General features: G+C 42.8%; 1 protein-coding gene across 6 annotated transcripts in view; it reads right to left on the minus strand.

Annotated features, from left to right (window-relative positions):
- tut4 (terminal uridylyl transferase 4) overlaps nt 1-19,279 on the minus strand; it is a 41,754-nt gene that overhangs the window by 11,488 nt on the left and 10,987 nt on the right. For all 6 annotated transcript variants that reach the window (XM_026147014.1, XM_026147015.1, XM_026147017.1 and 3 more), the window contains 5 exons: nt 8,159-8,347; nt 7,892-8,066; nt 7,281-7,813; nt 6,417-6,567; nt 4,894-4,980 (listed from right to left, as the gene is read on the minus strand). In XM_026147014.1, coding sequence (XP_026002799.1) covers nt 4,894-4,980; nt 6,417-6,567; nt 7,281-7,813; nt 7,892-8,066; nt 8,159-8,347 — 1,135 coding nt within the window. The remainder of the gene's footprint in view (nt 1-4,893; nt 4,981-6,416; nt 6,568-7,280; nt 7,814-7,891; nt 8,067-8,158; nt 8,348-19,279) is intronic.

Here is a 19,279-nt window from a genome sequence, read left to right on the forward strand (position 1 = left end):
TAGATCGACCGGTAAATTGAGAGCTTCGCTTTTACACTCAGCTCCCTCTTCACCACGACGGACCGGTGCAGCGCCTGCATTACTGCAGCTGCAGCCCCAATCCGTCTGTCGATCTCCGGCTCCCTTCTCCCATCACTCGCGAACAAGACCCCGAGATACTTGAACTCCTCCACTTGGGGCAGGAACTCATCCCCGACCCGGAGTGGGCACTCCACCCTTTTCCGGCTGAGAACCATGGCCTCAGATTTGGAGGTGCTGATCCTCATTCCCGCTGCTTCACACTTGGCTGCGAACCGTTTCAGTGCGAGCTGGAGGCCCTCACCCGATGAAGCCAACAGAACCACATCATCCGCAAAAATCAGAGATGAGATTCTGAGGCCACCAAAGCGAAACCCCCTCCGCCACTTGGCTGCGCCTAGAAATCCTGTCCATAAAAATTATGAACAGAACCGGAGACAAAGGGCAGCCCTGGCGGAGCCCATCACCCACCGGGAACGAGTCCGACTTATTGCCGGCAATGCGAACCAAGCTCTTGCAACGGTTGTATAGGGATCGAATGGCCCGTAGCAATGGGCCAGACACCCCATACTCCCGCAACACCTCCCACAGGACACCCCGAGGGACACGGTCGAATGCCTTCTCCAAGTCCACAAAACACATGTAGACTGGTTGGGCAAACTCCCATGCACCCTCAAGTATCCTTGAGAGGATAAAGAGCTGGTCCAGTGTTCTGCGACCAGGACGAAAACCGCATTGTTCCTCCTGTATCTGAGGTTCAACTAGCGGACGAACTCTCCTTTCCAGCACCCTGGCATAGACTTTCCCAGGGAGGCTGAGGAGTGTGATCCCCCTGTAGTTGGAACACACCCTCCGGTCCCCCTTCTTAAAGATGGGGACCACCACCCCGGTCTGCCAGTCCACAGGTACTGCCCCTGATCTCCACGCAACATTGCAGAGGCGTGTCAACCAGGACAGCCCTACAACGTCCAGAGCCTTCAGGAACCCGGGGCGGACCTCATCAACACCAGGGGCTCTGCCACCAAGGAGTTGTTTAACTGCCTCAGTGACCTCGCCCCCGGAAATTGGCGGGTCATTCCCCTCAACCCCAGACTCTGCTTCCTCCTCGGAAGACGTGTCAGTGGGATTAAGGAGGTCCTCGAAGTATTCCTTCCACCACCTGACAATTTTCTCAGTCGACGTCAGCAGTGCTCCACCAGCACTATACACAGTGCAGGTAGAGCACCGCTTTCCCCTCCTGAGACGCCTGACAATTTGCCAGAATCTCTTCGAGGCAGTCCAAAAGTCTTTTTCCATGGCCTCTCCGAACTCCTCCCACACCTGAGTTTTTGCTTCAGCCACTGCCCGAGCCGCATTCCGCTTGGCCTGTCGATACCTGTCGGCTGCCTCCGGAGTCCCACAGGCTAACCAAGCCCCATAGGACTCCTTCTTCAGCCTGGTGGCTCCCTTCACCTCTGGTGTCCACCATTTGGTTCGGGGATTACCACCACGGCAGGCACCAACCACCTTGCGGCCGCAGCTCAATGCAACAGCTTTGGCAATGGAGACGCTGAACATGGTCCATTCGGACTCAATGTCCCCCAGTCTCCCTCGGAATGCTGTTGAAGCTCTGCCGGAGGTGTGCGTTGAAGATCTCGCGGACTGGGGCCTCTGCTAGACGTTCCCAGCACACCCTCACTACGCGTTTAGGTGCACCAGGTCTGTCCAGCGTCCTCCCCCGCCACCTGATCCAACTCACCACCAGGTGGTGATCAGTTGACAGCTCAGCCCCTCTCTTTACCAGAGTGTCCAGAACATATGGTCGCAGGTCTGGTGATAAGATTACAGAATCGATCATCGACCTACGGCCTAGAGCGTCCTGGTGCCACGTGCACTTATGGACACTCTTATGTTCGAACAGGGTGTTCGTTATGGCCAAACTGTGATTAGCACAGAAGTCCAATAACAAAGCTCCTGTGTTCACTGAGATATTCAACATCTCTTTATCTCAGTCGGTGATCCCCACATGCTTCAAAGAGTCCATCATTGTTCCTGTCCCGAAGAAACCCCACCCTGCTTCTCTCAATGACTATCGCCCTGTAGCCCTCACCTCAGTAGTGATGAAGTGCTTTGAACGCCTGGTCAGAGACTTCATCATTTCTTCACTACCAGACACACTGGACCCACTACAGTTCGCTTACCGTCCAAATCGTTCCACAGACGATGCCATCTCTCATCTCCTCCACACATCACTCACTCACTTGGGACACTAGAAGGGGGAATTATGTTAAAATGCTCTTCATAGACTACAGCTCTGCATTTAACACCATAATTCCCTCCACACTCACCACCAAGCTGGAGCATCTGGGACTCAGCTCATCTATGTGTCAGTGGATCTCCAACTTCCTAACTGGCAGACCACAGGCAGTAAGGATGGGCGGACATGTCTCAGCCTCCACCACTCTCAGCACTGGAGCCCCCCAGGGGTGTGTTCTGAGCCCCTGCTGTACTCTTTGTACACATATGACTGTGTGGCCACTACCAGCTCCACCACCATCATCAAGTTTGCTGACGACACCGTCGTGGTGGGCCTGATCTCTGATAACAACGAGACGGCCTACCTGAAGGAGATTAGGAATCTGGAGAACTGGTGCCAGAGGAACAACCTCCTTCTAAACGTCAGTAAGACAAAGGAGCTGATAGTGGACTTCAGCACTAAGCAGGAGAGGAACTACCAGACCCCCGTCATCAACGAGTGCCCAGTGGAGAGAGTGGACAGCTTCAAATACCTCGGAGTTCACATCACGCAGGACCTGTCATGGTCCTGTCACATCAACACCGTGGTGAAAAAGGCCCGACAGCGTCTCTACCACCTCAGACGCTTGAGAGACTTCCAACTGCCCCCCAAGGTGCTCAGGAACTTTTACTCGTGCACCATAGAGAGCATCCTGGCGGGAAACATCTTAACCTGGTTCGGGAACAGCACCATGCAGGACAGACGAGCTCTACAGAGGGTTGTGCGGTCAGCTGAGCGCACCATCCGCTCCGAGCTCCCTGACCTGCACTCAATCTACAGCAGGCGGTGCTGGACCAAGGCCAGGAAGATGGTGAAGGACCTCAGCCATCCCAACAACAGACTGTTCTCTCTGTTGAGGTCAGGAAAGCGATTCCGCTCCCTGAAGACCAACACAGAGAGACTGAGGAGGAGCTTCTTCCCGCAGGCGATACGGTCTCTCAATCACACCACCACACAGTACTGACCCACACATATGGTTCTTACACACACACTGGACTTTCTGGACTTTGTTTTTGCACAACACTGGTCACTATATTCTTCATTTCCGGTTAATACTTGTACAGCTGCTGTTATTGTGTATATATTTATTTATATTTAGATTTCTTCATACATTCTTATATAGTTCTATATTGTGTATTTTGTTGTACAGTTATTTTATTTTCAACTTTAATTTATATATTTTATCTTATTCTCCCAGTTAAATTTACCCTTCATTCTAATTTGTGTTGTACAGTTATTTCATTTTTAACCTTAATTTATATTTTATTCCTTCCTAGTTAAATTTACCCTTTTTTAATTTTTCATATTTATTTCCTATCTTATTCATAGCCTTTTCCTTTTTTGTTTTCTTTAGGTCACGAGCAGTTGTCCAAGCATTTCACTACATATCGTACTGTGTATGACTGTGTACGTGACAAATAAAATTTGAATTTGAATTTGAACAAAGCACCGCTCGGGTTCAGATCAGGGAGGCCGTTCCTCCCAAGCACGCCCCTCCAGGTCTCGCTGTCATTACCCACGTGAGTATTGAAGTCTCCCAGCAGGATAACAGAGTCTCCAGGTGGAGCACCCCCCCCCCAGGGACTCTAAGAAGGCTGGGTACTCCGAACTGCCACTCGGCGCATAAGCGCAGATGACAGTCAGGACCCGTTCCCCGACCCTAAGGCGCAGGGAACAAACCCTCTCGTCCACCGGGAAAAACCCCAACATACCCGCAGCAAGCCGAGGAGATATTAGAATACCCACCCCAGCCTGCCGCCTCTCACCAGGGGCAACTCCAGACTGAGACAGAGTCCAGCCCCTCTCCAGGAGACTGGTTCCAGAGCCCAAGCCATGCGTAGAGGTGAGCCCGACTATATCTAGCCGGTACCTCTCAACCTCATGCACTAACTCAGGCTCCTTCCCCACCAGAGAGGTGACATTCCATGTCCCTATTGCCAGTCTTGGCAGCCGGGGGTCAGTCCGCCAGGGCCTCCGCTCCTGGCCGCCACCCGGCACACAATGCACCCGACCCCTATGGCGCCTCCTGCGGGTGGTGGGCCTGCGGGAGGATGGGTCCATGCCTCCTCTTCGGACTGTGCCCGGCCGGGCCCCATGGACTAAGGCCCGGCCACCAGACGCTCGCCCTCGGGCACCCTCCCTGGGCCTGGCTCCAGGGCGGGGCCCCGGTAATCCTATCCCGGGCAGGATAAACTGTTCCCTCGATGTTCTCTTCTGAATCGCTCTTTGTCTGGTCCCTCACCCAGGACCAATTTGCCATGGGAGACCCTACCAGGGGGCAAAAGCCCCCAGACAACATAGCCCCTGGGATCCCTGGGACACACAAACCCATCCACCACGATAAGGTAGCGATTCAAGGAGGAGCTCTCTAAACTCATTTCTATCAATTCTACAAAATCTGCTAATACTCATTAAGTTCATGGAACTCAACAGTCGCTTCACATTGAATGTATTCCTCAGTATATTGTGTCTTGTCAACTGCTCGACAGCTTTTAACTTAAATTGTGCAAAACACACAGTAACACTACACAGCAAAGTTACCAAGGAAATGGAGAGAAATGTTTGAGACTTTTGTTTGCAGTAGATTGTTTCAGGCTCACCATTGTATTCCTTCCTTATAAACCTCTCCAGGCTAGCAAGGATCTGCTCCCTCCTCTGCTGTTCAGCATGTGTAGGTGACAATTCATCTACCACAGCAGATGACACACACACACACACACACACACACACACACACACACACACACACACAAAGAAAGAAACAACGATGCCTTAATTATTGAAGTTTTTTCTTTTTTAACAACTGCTGAAATACTGGTTTCAGACTGCACAATATGAGAATTATCTGCTTTTGATGCCATTTGTTTTCTCGTGTATTAAAGGAATTTTTGATATGTTTCCTCAAGCTTTGTAGAGTCTTTACATTTTGATCAAATATAATCATAAGGTATTTGCCAGCTGCCCACCATATGCTGAAGAGAAGATGGGTTTTTATTTTACCGTATTTTCACAACCATAAGGCGCACTTAAAAGTCTTAGATTTTCTTCAAAAAGTACGACGCGCCCTATAGCGCGGTGCGCCCTGTGTGTTGTAAGGAGGACGTAGTAGAGAACACCATGAGAACGCTAAAGGGTGAAGTGTGGGCGTTGATCGTATATACCGGACAATCGCACATACCTGTATAAAAGGACAGGTATGTGCATTATGTGGAACATCGTTGTTTTAACAACCCTGAAAATGGCAAAGAGACACGCTTATGAAGCACAGTTTAAACTGAAGGCCATCAGCTATGCGGAGGAACATGGAAATCGAGCAGCCGCGAGAGAATTTAAGATTAACGAATCGATGGTTCGCAAATGGAGGAAGGCAGAAAACAAGCTCCGGCAGGTCAAGAAAACGCAGCTGAGTTTCCGCGGACATAAGGCGAGGTGGCCCGAGTTGGAGGAAAGACTCGAGCGGTGGATCATCGAGCAAAGAACGAGTGGGAGAAGCGTTTCGACGGTCACCATTCGGCTAAAAGCAGTTTCACTAGCTGAAGAGATGAACATTGAACATTTCCAAGGAGGTCCGTCTTGGTGCTTTCGTTTTATGAAACGGTGCCATTTTTCCATCCGGACCAGGACTACGGTAGCGCAGAAACTTCCAGCGGATTATAAGGAAAAGTGAGTACCAAACTTTGTTTTGCTCCTGCTTTATTTTTAAATACGCACACTTGTATGCTTGTGTGTTGTTGATGATGACGATTACTGGTAATAAAAATGTGAGTACCAAACTCAGTTTTGCTCCTGCTTTATTTTTAAATATGCACACTTGTATGCTTGTGTGTTGTTGATGATGACGATTACCGGTAATAGAAATGTGAGTAAGGTACCGAACTCAGGTTTGCTCCCGCTTTATTTTTAAATACGCATACGGTACTTGTATGCGCCCTATAATCCAGTGCGCCTTATGTGTGTGTTAAATACAGTAATGGCACACATAACTGAGACTGCGCCTTTTAGTACAGTGCGTCTTATGGTCGTGAAAATACGGTACTCAAAGATAATGGCTATACAAGCAAAATGATTCCTTGCAGGAAAATGCTAAAGTGAAACAAGTTAGAAGTGCAATGTTCGCTACATACAGTAACATAGTTTGCAGAGGCCATCGAGGATCTCTCTGAAGCGGTCATTCATAGGGGGCAGAGGCTTCAGCTCGATTTTCTTAAAGTCTTCAGGGCACTCGTCCTTCAGGTGACCATCTCGTTTGCAAATGCTGCATACGACAGTTGGAGGCTGGAACAGGAAAATTAACGATGTCCAGGAACAGCTTTAATGTTATGTAAGAGTTCCGAATGTCACATATTGCAAAGCTTGAAAATATTTCCTTATGTTTGCTTTAATGTGTCTAAATACTGAAGCAAGTCATATTGTCGCAATCTTAAAAATACTTGAAACTGCCAGTGCTACCCCTCAGCCTCTAAGTAGACACACCTACGTTATCAACTTCAAAATCCTACATTGCCTTGTTCTCAAGTTATTACATTCACATGATTTTCAAATAAATAAACCAATTTAAAACTACTGACCCACCAACTCATCCATCCACCGATCCATTCATTCACTTTCTTATCCTATTCTGAAGCTTTCCCAGCTGTCAAAGGGAAAGAGGTGGGGACAAGTCTACCACAAGGCTAACACTGAGACAGACAACCGCTCACACTCTCATTCACAATCACTAATTAACTTAGCACGCATGTGTTTGAGGAAGCCGGAGTAAGTGGAAAATAACCCACAAAGCTACAGGGAGAACATGCAAACCACACAGTTATGTAGCATGAGCATCTAAGATGATGCTTCTTCTATACTACAGCAACAAGTTTAATGGATCTCTATTATAAACAGGTCAGAAGCCTTATCTCAAACTACATTACATACAAAATGTTGTGCCTTGCTAAGGCATTTACAAATATTTATCCAATGGATGGATGACATTAATTACTATTTACCTTTCCACAAGTGAAAATCATCTTGTCAAACACATAGTGCAGATCATCTGGTGCAACAGGCCCGTCATCCTCTGAAACTCCGTTATCCTCCTCTTCCTCTTCTTCTTCCCTGTCACTGTCCAGCAGGCCATTGGGGGAGGAGGAAAGTGTGTTTCCCTCACTGAGAAGCATGTCCATGAGGCGGGTGTCTAAAGTGCTCTCATTTCTTTCTTTGGATGGATCTGAACCATCTTCATCATCACTGTCAGGCTCTTCGTCCTCCTTTGATCCCTGGTGCCCTCTTTGAACACTCTGGCTTTTTTCTGCTTTGATGTTATTCTCATCCTTGTTTGTAGATGAAGGCTCTTTCTTCCCAGCTTCTTCCAATTTTACACCCTGTGCCCTTGCTTTCTTCTTTGTTTGGTGACCTCCGGTGCCCTTTTTCTGAGGGCAAGCAAAGTACTTGTAAGCTGTTCTGAAACGCTCTTGGATGTACTCAAAGACCATCTGGCTGTTCAAGCTTCGAGCAACGTTCCTCTTCAAGGCAAACGGATCTAGGAATATAAGAATGAATGAATTTCTCCATTTCTCTATGCTTGGAAAGTGAGTTTTGCAATAGAACTATCTCTTACCTTCGATAGCAAGCCTGCGACGAGGCCAGTTCTTCACTTCCCTAGAGAGGAGGTCCTTTAAGCGGATGCTGATGATATATTCTTCAAGTGCAAATTCCAGTGTGTAGAAACGTAAAAGCTCCAACCATAACTGGCCCAGCGCAACATCTTTACCCACGTTGAAGGTTAGGCGGATCTTTAGGTGAAAGCAGCTATGGTTAGTGCAAAGCCCAGGGGCAAAAGCGAGAGTATCAACACTGTCACTGAGTTAGGTAAAACAAATCTTACCAAACCCTCTGAGTTAGGGGCATCATTGCGGTGTTGAGGTTTGGCTCTGCCTTCTCCCCTGGCCTCGTTTCTGTTCTCTCCCCGTCCTTCGGTAGAGGTCGGAGGTCTATGCTCCCACTGGACATACATGTCCATTGTAATTCCAGTCAAATGATATTCATCCACATGTTTGACATCAAAGCCTTCAATCTGCAGGAGAAAAGCAAAGCCAAACATAACAGAGAGTAGAAGCAAAGTAAAACAGTTAGCAAAGAGATCACTAGCTTGTTTTTAATAGCCATTTTAGCCTGTAGAATCTGATATCACAGCTATATTTTTACTAATATTTACTACTGTCGTACTTTTGATACATCGCAAAGAAGGTCAAAAGGCAGAAGCCTGACTGAAAAATCAGTGGTCTTATGGAGTGATGAATCTGATTTTTAAATTTGTGATTCAAATCATTGTCAACACGGGAGTGTCTACAGTAAAACACAGCGGAGGCCCCGTCATGATTTGTGGCTGCATTCCAGCTAGTGGTGTTTGAATTTTGTCAAAACTAATGGAATTATGAACACTAAAAATACTGTCAGATTTCAGTACCATCTGGAAGAGTTTGGCAACAATTTCATTTTCAGCATGATAATGACACAAAAAACCAATGCAGTCAATTCATACAGATAGAAAAACACATAATGGAACACTGCCAGTCATGGAATGTCCCCACAGAGCCAGATCCCAACATTATTGAGGTGCTGTGGGATCATAACAGGTAGCAAAACAAAGCAAGCTTCTCTTAGAATGTTTTCACACCGGTTTGGTCAGTTTAAGGCTACATCCACACTAGCCCAGATAGATTTGAAAACGGCGTTTTCGCCTGAAAACGCTTCGCGTCCACACTAGCGTTTTCCATCATTTTCACAGAGTTGTGCGTCCACATTGAAACGGCCCAAAACGCTTATATTCCAATAATGCGCATGCGCCAAAGCAAGTGAGAATTAAAGAATTTGAAGAAAAGCTATCTGGAGCATGTACAAGCTGATATTAATCATTTTTAGGACTGTCAAAATTGAGAGCAATGAAAACAACTGCTGTATAATGCCCTCCGCTATCTTTGTTTAATTGGTCACATGACTGCATCACATGACTAAAATGTGTCATCGTTTTAGAAAGTCTGCGTTTTCGAGTCTCCACACTGCGGCGGGACAGCTCCGTTTTGAAATGTATGTGTTTTCGAGAGCGTTTTCAAAACGCTGCGTTTTTCCTTGAGGAAAACGCCGTCTCAGTGTGGACAGGAGGCCAAACGAAAACGCATTAGTGTGGACGTAGCCTAAATCAAACCCTGTTCATTTTCCCCTTGGTGTGGTGTATTTGTTTAGGTGTAAACACAGTAATCACACTTGGGTGTCGACCAAAGCAACCGCACAGAGACACTTTGGAGGGGGTGATCTCACTACAGTTCCAAATGAACTTGAGTGGTTTGTTTGTGGCGTGAAAGTGACCCCAGCCCGAGCTAAGAAAGTGTCCTGTAGCAAAATATGCTGTTTATTCTCAATGTGGGAAAATGCTCTGCACTATAAACTAGAGATGGACCGATCCAATATTACGTATCGGTATCGGTCCGATACTGACCTAAATTACTGGATCGGATATCGGAGAAAAATAAAAAATGTAATCCGATCCATTAAATATCACGAAAGCACCTCACAAAACTTGCAACACGCCGTAACTCACCTCAGAACGTTAGCACGTCGGAGCAGTATGCATCACGTGATAGAGCGGCTGTGGCATGCAGGACCTGTCGGTGGTCTGGATAGCATTTGGAGCTTCGCTAGCAACCCGGCATTTCATCTCCGACAAAGTTATCCCGAGAGAAGTAAAGCAAGTGTGTAAGTCCATCTCTGAATGTTTGTAAAGCATTCCTGCGTTAAGCTTAACAAGTGATATATGGAGCGACTGCCTCTTCTTGCTGCTACTTCAATCATGAAACTGCTTAATGATCAGCTGATCGGCTTTTCTGTAGCGAGTCCATGTCTCTAGTTTGCTTTTGGCCCACTTTGCACCAGAAAGAGGAAACCAGCGGCTGAACAACAGCAGCACGTTTAAACTTGATCAGCTGTTGTTAGAATTTATTTAATATTACTTTCTACTCGAGGATCTTTTTCTAGTAGCTGACGCTGGTAACTGTGCAGGGGCGGATCTAGCAAAGTTTAGCCAGGGGGGCCGATAGGGCATTAACAGGGAAAAGGGGGCACAAAGACATACTTTTCTTTCTTATTCTCATTTGTCTCATTCTCAAATGTCTAGCTTTTAATAAATAATTATCTGACACCCAAAGTTTTAATTTGATGCAAAATGAGTAGAAGTCCATTACTGTATATAGTAACTATTAAGTATGTATGTATGTATGTATGTATGTATGTATGTATGTATGTATGTATGTATATATATATATATATATATATATATATATATATATATATATATATATATATATATATATATATATATATATATATATATACACACACACACACACACACACACACACACACACACACACACACATTAGGGGTGCAACGATATTCGTATCGAAATTGAACCGTTCGATACAGTGCTTTCGGTTCGGTACGCATATGTATCGAACAATATAAATTTTTTAATTTATTTTATCAACTTTTCTTCTGACGATGCTGTCTGTGTTGAGCGCTCAGTGAATCTGCGTTCGACTACTCCGCCTAGGCTGCACTGTCGAGCACAGATCCACTGAGCTCCACCCACATGCATTCAATCAAGCTAGCAAGACAGAAGCTAAGCTCATTGCAACATGGCAACTGCCTCAGTGCCTCCTGAAGTCGAACCTCCTCCACTGTCATTGAAATCTGGCGTTTGGAACTTTTTTGGCTTTCGTGTGAAGTATCACCCTGATGGTAAGCGCGTTGTGGACAAAACTACAACAGTATGTCGGATGTGCCATGCCATGATTAATTATATCGGTGGGAACACAACAAATATGAATGCACATTTACGCCGACATCACCCTAGTGCAAAGACGAGTGAAGGCAGCCAAAAACAACAACAAACACACATGCTACAAACTTTGTCGGAGTCATTTAGACAGCCGTTAGCGCATGATTCTAAGAGGGCAAAAGAAATCGACAGGGCAATTGCTACTTTTATTGCTGTCGACATGCGACCCTTTTCTGTTGTAGAAAACACCGGGTTTCGGGAAATGCTGAGAGTACTTGAGCCCCGTTACAGTATTCCTTCACGAACCTATTTCACCGATATCGCAGTTCCTGCTTTGTACAAGGAGACAAAAGCTAAATTAGAGACGGCAGTGTCAGCAGCACCCGCTGTTGCTCTGACCTCAGACGGCTGGACGTCAAGAGCTACGCAGAGCTACCTCACTGTCACCGCGCATTACATTGATCCGGAATGGCAGATGAAAAACTGTGCTTTGCAGACACGCCTGGTCGAAAGTCACGCCACTGACGACTTAGCCAAAGGTCTCTCTGAAGCTGTGGAAGACTGGAAGTTAGTGCGACCAAATGTGACAATATCTGTAACTACTGACAATGCGAAGAACATAGTTAATGCTGTCACAGCTGCTGGGCTGGGGCCACAAATCGGATGTTTTGCACATACAATTAATATAGCTGCTCAGAAAGGAATGGCAGTGCAGAAGGTTTCCCATCTCCTAGCAAAGATGAGAAGAATTGTCTCCTTCTTTCACAGAAGCACAACAGGATGCAATGTGTTTAAGAAAAAACAGCAACTGCTGCAGCTTAGTGAAAAAAAAAACTGATTCAAGATGTTCCAACTAGGTGGAACTCTCATGATATGATGGAAAGATACCTTGAACAGCAAGCTGCAGTGTATGCTGCTATGGCCAACAATACTGTGAAGAAGAGTATGAAGAACATTCAGAATCTAACTCAGGAAGAACATGCACTGGCTGAAAATCTTGTTACAGTCATGAAAACCCTAAAAACTGTGACAGTCATGATGTGTGAAGCGTCATCTCCAACAGCATCCATGATCCTGCCACTTAAAATGAACATCCTGAACTCTATGGCGCAGTCTGGTGATGACAGCCCAGCAGTGAGAGATGTAAAAAAAAAAAAAAAAAACATCAGGGAGGACCTGGAGAAGAGATACGCTGATCCTGCCCTTCAGAATTACCTACACAAGTGCACAGCTTTAGATCCTCGATTCAAGTCCCTGCGACACTTGGATGATGTCACTCAGCTGAGAGTCTATGGAGCACTCACCACAGAACTTGTCTTGAGCATTGAACAAGTAGGTATTCTTTTTTTTATTTTTGAAATTTTATTTAGCTACTGCTTGATTTATAAATATTATTTAAACAAATACAATTAACAGTTTGGTTGTTTATATTTCCTCAAGACCAAGCCACAGGCACCACAGAAACTGCGACCTCCGCAGAGACTCAAGCAGCAAACTCTTCAGATTCACCATCAGCATCTCCACCAGAGAAAAAGTCGGCCATGAAGGAGTTGTTTGGAGAACTGTTCATGTCACAGGAGCCAAGGACCAGGTCTGCAGCCGAAGTGGCAGAGGAGGAAATTAACTTGTACAGGTTAGCAGACTGCATTCCCACAGATGATAACCCACCGAGATGGTGGAAGGAACATCACAGCTTGTACCCTCATCTTTCCAAGTTGGCACAGTGTTACTTGGTTGTACCTGGAACCTCTGTCCCAAGTGAGAGGGTGTTTTCCACAGCAGGTGACATTGTCACAGCAAGCAGATCTGTACTGTCAGCAGAACATGTGGACATCCTAATTTTTCTGAAGAAGAACATGGAAATTGAGTAAAATATGTTTTGGTTTGTATTTAACAGGACCGTTTATTTAAGTTGTTTATGCTGTATAAGCAGCTAAGTGCTAGCATTCCAGAAGATGAGTGTTAGGGGAGGTCCATTAAAGAGTGATTCATTTTATGGGTACCTGATTTGTTATATATGCTGCTGAGAATATACCCCAGAAGAAGGGTATAGAATAGCTTTTATTTGTATTTATTTTTTATTCTTTACATGGTGGTGTTTTTTTTGTTTGTTTGTTTTACATGGTGCCAAGTCTGCACAACAGAAAATATGTGAAGTATAGCTTTACCAGATTTAAGTTTTCATGTGTTTTCTGTACACTATAGAACATGGTTCTAAAAAATTTTTTTCATGTCAGGGATTGGGTGTGTTTGTTTTATATTCTGCCAAGAATAGAAAATACCGTCAGGGATTCCCAAACAATGCAGAACTGTATGTGGTTGATACCTTGTTTTTAGAACATTTCAAATGTTTAAAAATATATTTAGGAAGGCCTTTCTGTGCAATACATTTTTATTTAAGTTGTTTTTGTTGTATATGCAGCTAAGTGCTAGCACTCCAGAAGATGTGTGTGAGGTGAGGTCCATCAGAGAGTGGTTCATTTTATGGGGACCTGATATGTTCAATATGCTCCTGAGAATTTACCCCAGAAGAAGGGTATAGCATAGCTTTTATTTTGGAAAAGGACATTTCTCTGAAATAAACTCGTTTCCAAACTCTTTTATTCTTTTATTATTTTGTTGTTTCAGCAACATTTCATTTAAAAACTGTATTTTTGAGTTAAAATAAATATTTATAATCTTAATAAATTACAAATTAAAAAAGGCATGAACATTTTTTTGTATCGAAAAAATATCGAACCGTGACACCAAAGTATCGAACCGAACCGAACCGTGAATTTTGTGTATCGTTGCACCCCTAATATATATATATATATATATATATATTAGGGGTGCAACGATATTCGTATCGATATTGAACCGTTCGATACAGTGCTTTCGGTTCGGTACGCATATGTATCAAACAATACAACATTTGTAATTTATTTTATCAATTTTCCTTCTGACGATGCTGTCTGTGTTGAGCGCTCAGTGAATCTGTGTTCGACTACTCCGCCTAGGCTGCACTGTCGAGCGCAGATCCACTGAGCGCTCCACACAGACAGCATAGTCAGGAGGAAGAGCACAGGGCAAGCTAGCGAGACAGAAGTTAAGCTCTCAGCAACATGGACCTCCCCCACTCTCATTCAGATCTGGCGTTTGGAATTATTTTGGTTTTCATGTGACGTATGACCCTGAAGGTAAGCGAGTCATGGACTAAAGTAAAACAGTATGTTGGATGTGCCATGCAATGCTCAATTACATTGGTGTGAACTAGTGTGTTAGCGCAGTTAGCTCGTTAACGTGTTGGCCGTCTAGCCCCATGCACGGGGCGATCGGCGGTAGCTCGTTAACGGAGATTTGCCGTGTTGTGGCGTTAAGGTCATTTCAACGAGATTAACCTGAAAGCACTAGTGGGAACACAACGAATATGACTGCACATTTACGCCGACATCATCCTAGTGCAAAGACAAAAACAACAAGCATGCTACTAACTTTAGCCGAGTCATTTAGACAGCTGTTAGCACATGATTCTCCTTATGCTGCTGAGAATATAGCCCAGAAGAAGCGGATAGTATAGCTTTTATTTTGGAAAGAGCCATTTCTCTGTAATAAACTCTCTTTTCCAAAGATGAGTGATTCCTCAATCAGATACAGGGCTTGCAATATCGCTAGCCCGACGTCCCGGAGCTAGCGATTTTTTCAGTCGGGCTACCAAAATCTATCTCTTCCCTGCCCGTCAGGCTATTGTAGGAAAAATATATGTCAATGCTTTTGCATTCTTTCAGAAATGTAGCTGGGTAATTATGTCATTGGCATCGGTGAGCCACTGTCAATATGTGACATATTGAAATCGCGTTTGAATTTGCGCTTGTTTTTTGCTTTCACTTTGCAATCGTGCGAACTGTGTATAGAGAGCGACAGCACTGATCTGTGAGTGATGATAATTTGTGCACCAATTCCTCTGACATCGTCTTATTAATCGTTAGCTTACTATGCAAACATGACAAGTGAAATCTCCTGCAGCAAGCTTAAACATGTGAGAGGTTGATCGCGCAGAGAATCGCTGAGCTTATGTGAGTGCGTGTGTAAAAGCAGCAGGAGAAGTTATGACAAATCAGACTATAAGGCAAAAAGAAAGTGCAGCTTTATGGTTTCATGGACAAAATAATTTCTGTGGCTGCAATATGACGAGCTAAATAACCAGGGCTGCACATAAGTGGTCCGCAGGTGCGCATTTGCTGTCAAAATAAAAAACACGCACAAGGGTTAGGGTTAAATTTAAAAACTGTACTTTTGAGTTAAAATATATATTTATAATTTTAATAAATGACAAATTAAAAAGGCATGAACATTTTTTTTGTATCGAAAAAATATCGAACCGAACCGTGAATTTTGTGTATCGTTGCACCCCTAATATATATATATATATATATATATATATATATATATATATATATATATATATATATATATATATATATATATATACATATATATATATATATATATATATACACACACACATACACACACACACACACACACACACCCTAGTAAGCTATAGTACTTTTTCCTTTGGGAAGGTACCATCTGTGCAGTCTGCAATTTTGTTGAAGAAAGATGTTGAATCTATTTAATATTTCTTGAAAAATAATTGATTTCTCTGCATTTTTTTCACACTGCATCAAATTAAGGTTGATTATGTCGATTAAGCATCATGAGGTGGCGCGTGAAGGGTGGTTCCCTATTTTTTATTTATTTATTTTTGTTGTTGCTGGGAGTTGGAACGCTATTAGTTAGGTTGCTTAATATTTATGCTAAGTACTCTTTAAAATACCAGAATAGGGAGAATGGTGGTTCAAGTTTATTAGATTGATCAGTATTGCTGAACTATGAAATATTTTTTTTTGCATACAGGTATCACAGAATAGCTTTAGTGTAGTTGTTGTTTTAAACTTGAGTATGAACTTCTACAAAATGCAGCAAGATATTTAAAAAACAGTTTTGTTGATTAAAAAACACTATATCGGATTCATATCGGTATCGGCAGATATCCAAATTTATGATATCGGTATCGGTATCGGACATAAAAAAGTGGTATCGTGCCATCTCTACTATAAATGTAAAAGCTCTGTAAGGTCTTGCAACTAGCTGTGAAATGAATGTAAATTCTCACTTTTCTCACACAGCACTTTCTTCCTGTATTACTTTTATTGCTCCCACCCCAGATACATCTGCCTAATAAGCAGACTGACACGTTTTGATTGGCTCGGAGTTCACTTGAATTTTTCTCTATGTGAAAACCAACCAAACCATTGTAAACCTGTAGTTTTTCCCCAAACTCATCACCTAATTCAGACAGAGGAACTATAGGGTTTTTTTTAATGTTGTATATTTGCACATTTTAATAAATCATTATATCTTTTTACAATTTCCTAGCAAAATATAAAGAAATAAAAGGTGGCCTAAAACCTTTGCACAGTACTGTATGTTTAAATCCCCAAAAAACACTTTCTTTTAAGATCTTTTAAGGCTGCAAAGCAGAAATATGGCAGCTTTGCAGCCTTAAAAGATCACCTAACTGCAGATTAAATGTATATGTAAATGTATATTTTTCTAGCCTGCCATGCCACTTCTCACTCTAGATTGTTAGCTGCCCAGTTTTGGAAACATGAGCTATAGAGATGATGTGCTTAAAGCATCAAAAATACTTTTAAAATATTCATAACCAACATCCTTTCCAAGAAATGTTTTTCCGTTTACACAAAACGATCCACAAACAGTTTGGTTTGACGGGTATATAAGAACTACTCTTCTTCCTGTCTAAGGAGCTTGAAAAGTAAAATGTCTGGACTTCAAGTTTCCTTGAAGAGGTTTCACCTCTCATTCGAGAAGCTTCTTTACTTTTAGAACTGAAGAAGCTTCTCGGGTGATTCAGGTGATTGGATGCCGGATCAAATTAAAATTTGACAGATTACAACTTAAGTGTGAAAAAGCTATAAAACCTCTGTATGTTACTCAATGTCATTGTAGCAGGTGTGCATCATTAGAGTGGCATTACTTGTTCAACCAGCACAACAAGTAGCTCCGTCACTCACATAGAGAAGCTACTGCCACTAGAATTGACACCTTCTCATATCCTGTTCTGCAGGGGATGTTTTTAGACCTTACACTATTTAAAAGCAATGAATCTCAGTGAGCAACATTAGATCAAGTTTGTAATGAAATCATTTCTGTTCTTCACCCTGTGTCATCCACATTTGTAACCATGTGGAAAACTGCAACAAGTCTCATAAAACCTATTTTATTTGTTTAATTTATCTTTTTAAAAACTAACAGGAAAAAAGATCTGCTAAACATTTCATAAACAGTGAGTTTATCATTACCTTCTGATAAATGCATAGATATAATATAGGTAGGCATCTTTAAAGAAAACTAATGATTTACAGCATCAGAAGAGTTTTCGTTATTACACAGGCAGAGCATACAGCATAGTGCTCAAAAAGTCTGATGAGATAATCTAAGCAACAACACGGGATATTTTTAGTGTTGTACTTTTGCATCAATGTGTCCATTCGTGACAAGAATGATACAATTTTCCATCAACGTCTTGTATTTACACCTAGTTTCCAAATAGAGACTCGAGCCATGTGGGATTGTTTTTTTTAACCAAACTATCCTGAAGACACACAGACAGAAAATGTGGGTCATTTTGTCCATTAGATGCTCAGACACTGTCAACATTACACTGTCTGGGCCCTGCTACCACTGGTAAAACCTTTGACATAGGGCTGCTCGATTATGGCAAAAATGATAATCACGATTATTTTCACTGAAATTGAGATCTCGATTATTTGACGATATTTATTTAACCCTTTAAGACCTACTATAGAACCAAGTCCGCCAGAGCTTATATTATTTTTTTTACATGTTGTAGTGCCATTTGTGGGAGAATTTCAAGTTGCTATACAACTGTTATAGCCCATATTTTAATAATATGTATGCATTAAGTCCATAGTAACTACATTAATTGCAAAAAAGTGCAATAAACTACAAAAAAATTGAAAATCGTTTTTGTTTTGTTTTTTAACATATATTTCTACTTGGAGAAATTTAAGAGGCTTATCCCTCAAAAGTTTAAATACAAAAAAGTTGCAAAAAATAGTTTACAACAACAGGAAATTTATTTTAAGTGTCTTCATAGTTTTATTTTGGAGATACACCAATTTTTATATATACTGCAGGAAAAACGAAAAAACAATCCTATGATGCAAATTTGCAAAGAAAACAGCACGTGCATCAAAATAAACTATTTCTAGAAGTGCAATTCGAGTTCTAAACATCCCAGAAACTATTCAGAAAAGTCAAACATTACTTATAAAAACTCCAGTATAGGTTTTTAAGGCCTACAAGTAAAAAACTACATTTTCCGCGAAAATGACATCACTTCCGGTTTCGGCCAGGAAATGGCGGACATGTGATAGTTCGCGCTGACGTCTTTTTCAAAGTGGGAAGTGTTACGAACAGCTGATCGGATCGGCAAAGCGTGTTTCTGGAATATTATGTTTTTGTTCCTGCAAGCGCTTTTTATGCAATTTTTGCAAAGCTTTATGTGGAAGGAAACTGTGACCAAGGACAAGCTGATGGCATAAGATGTAAGTACAACTCCTCTGGTTTCATATGCAAAACCAATTATTGCGCTAGCTTACACGGTTCAGGTTCTACAGGGATTTAAAAATAGTTACGCAAAACGGAGCGTGCTGCTCTGACCAGATTTAAAGGGTTAACAATAACAATGTATTGAATAATGACTTTAAAAAATAATATAAAATAGTGTGCAACACCACTGAAGTTTTTTTTTTACCTCTCTTTTCAACCAACGGCAGTCACTCTCCTCTCCAAATAACTTTCCGAGATTCCCTCGGGTCCTCTTAATCAGCGGTCTCCAACCTTTTTTGCGCCACGAACCGGTTTATGCCCGACAATATTTTCACGGACCGGCCTTTAAGGTGTCGCGGATAAATGAGGGAGGGGCTAATAATCGGCTCATTCATTTTTAATGATCGCTGAAAGCCCAGATCGTAATCGTGATTAAAATTCGATTAATTGAGCAGCCCTACTTTGACATGATGTGAAAGTGTCATATGATGTCAAAATTTGTTGTTGCTCTAGTAACACTATGCATTTGTG

This window comes from Astatotilapia calliptera, chromosome 17 (genome assembly GCF_900246225.1).
Source record: "Astatotilapia calliptera chromosome 17, fAstCal1.2, whole genome shotgun sequence".
In the NCBI taxonomy this organism is placed as follows: domain Eukaryota; kingdom Metazoa; phylum Chordata; class Actinopteri; order Cichliformes; family Cichlidae; genus Astatotilapia; species Astatotilapia calliptera.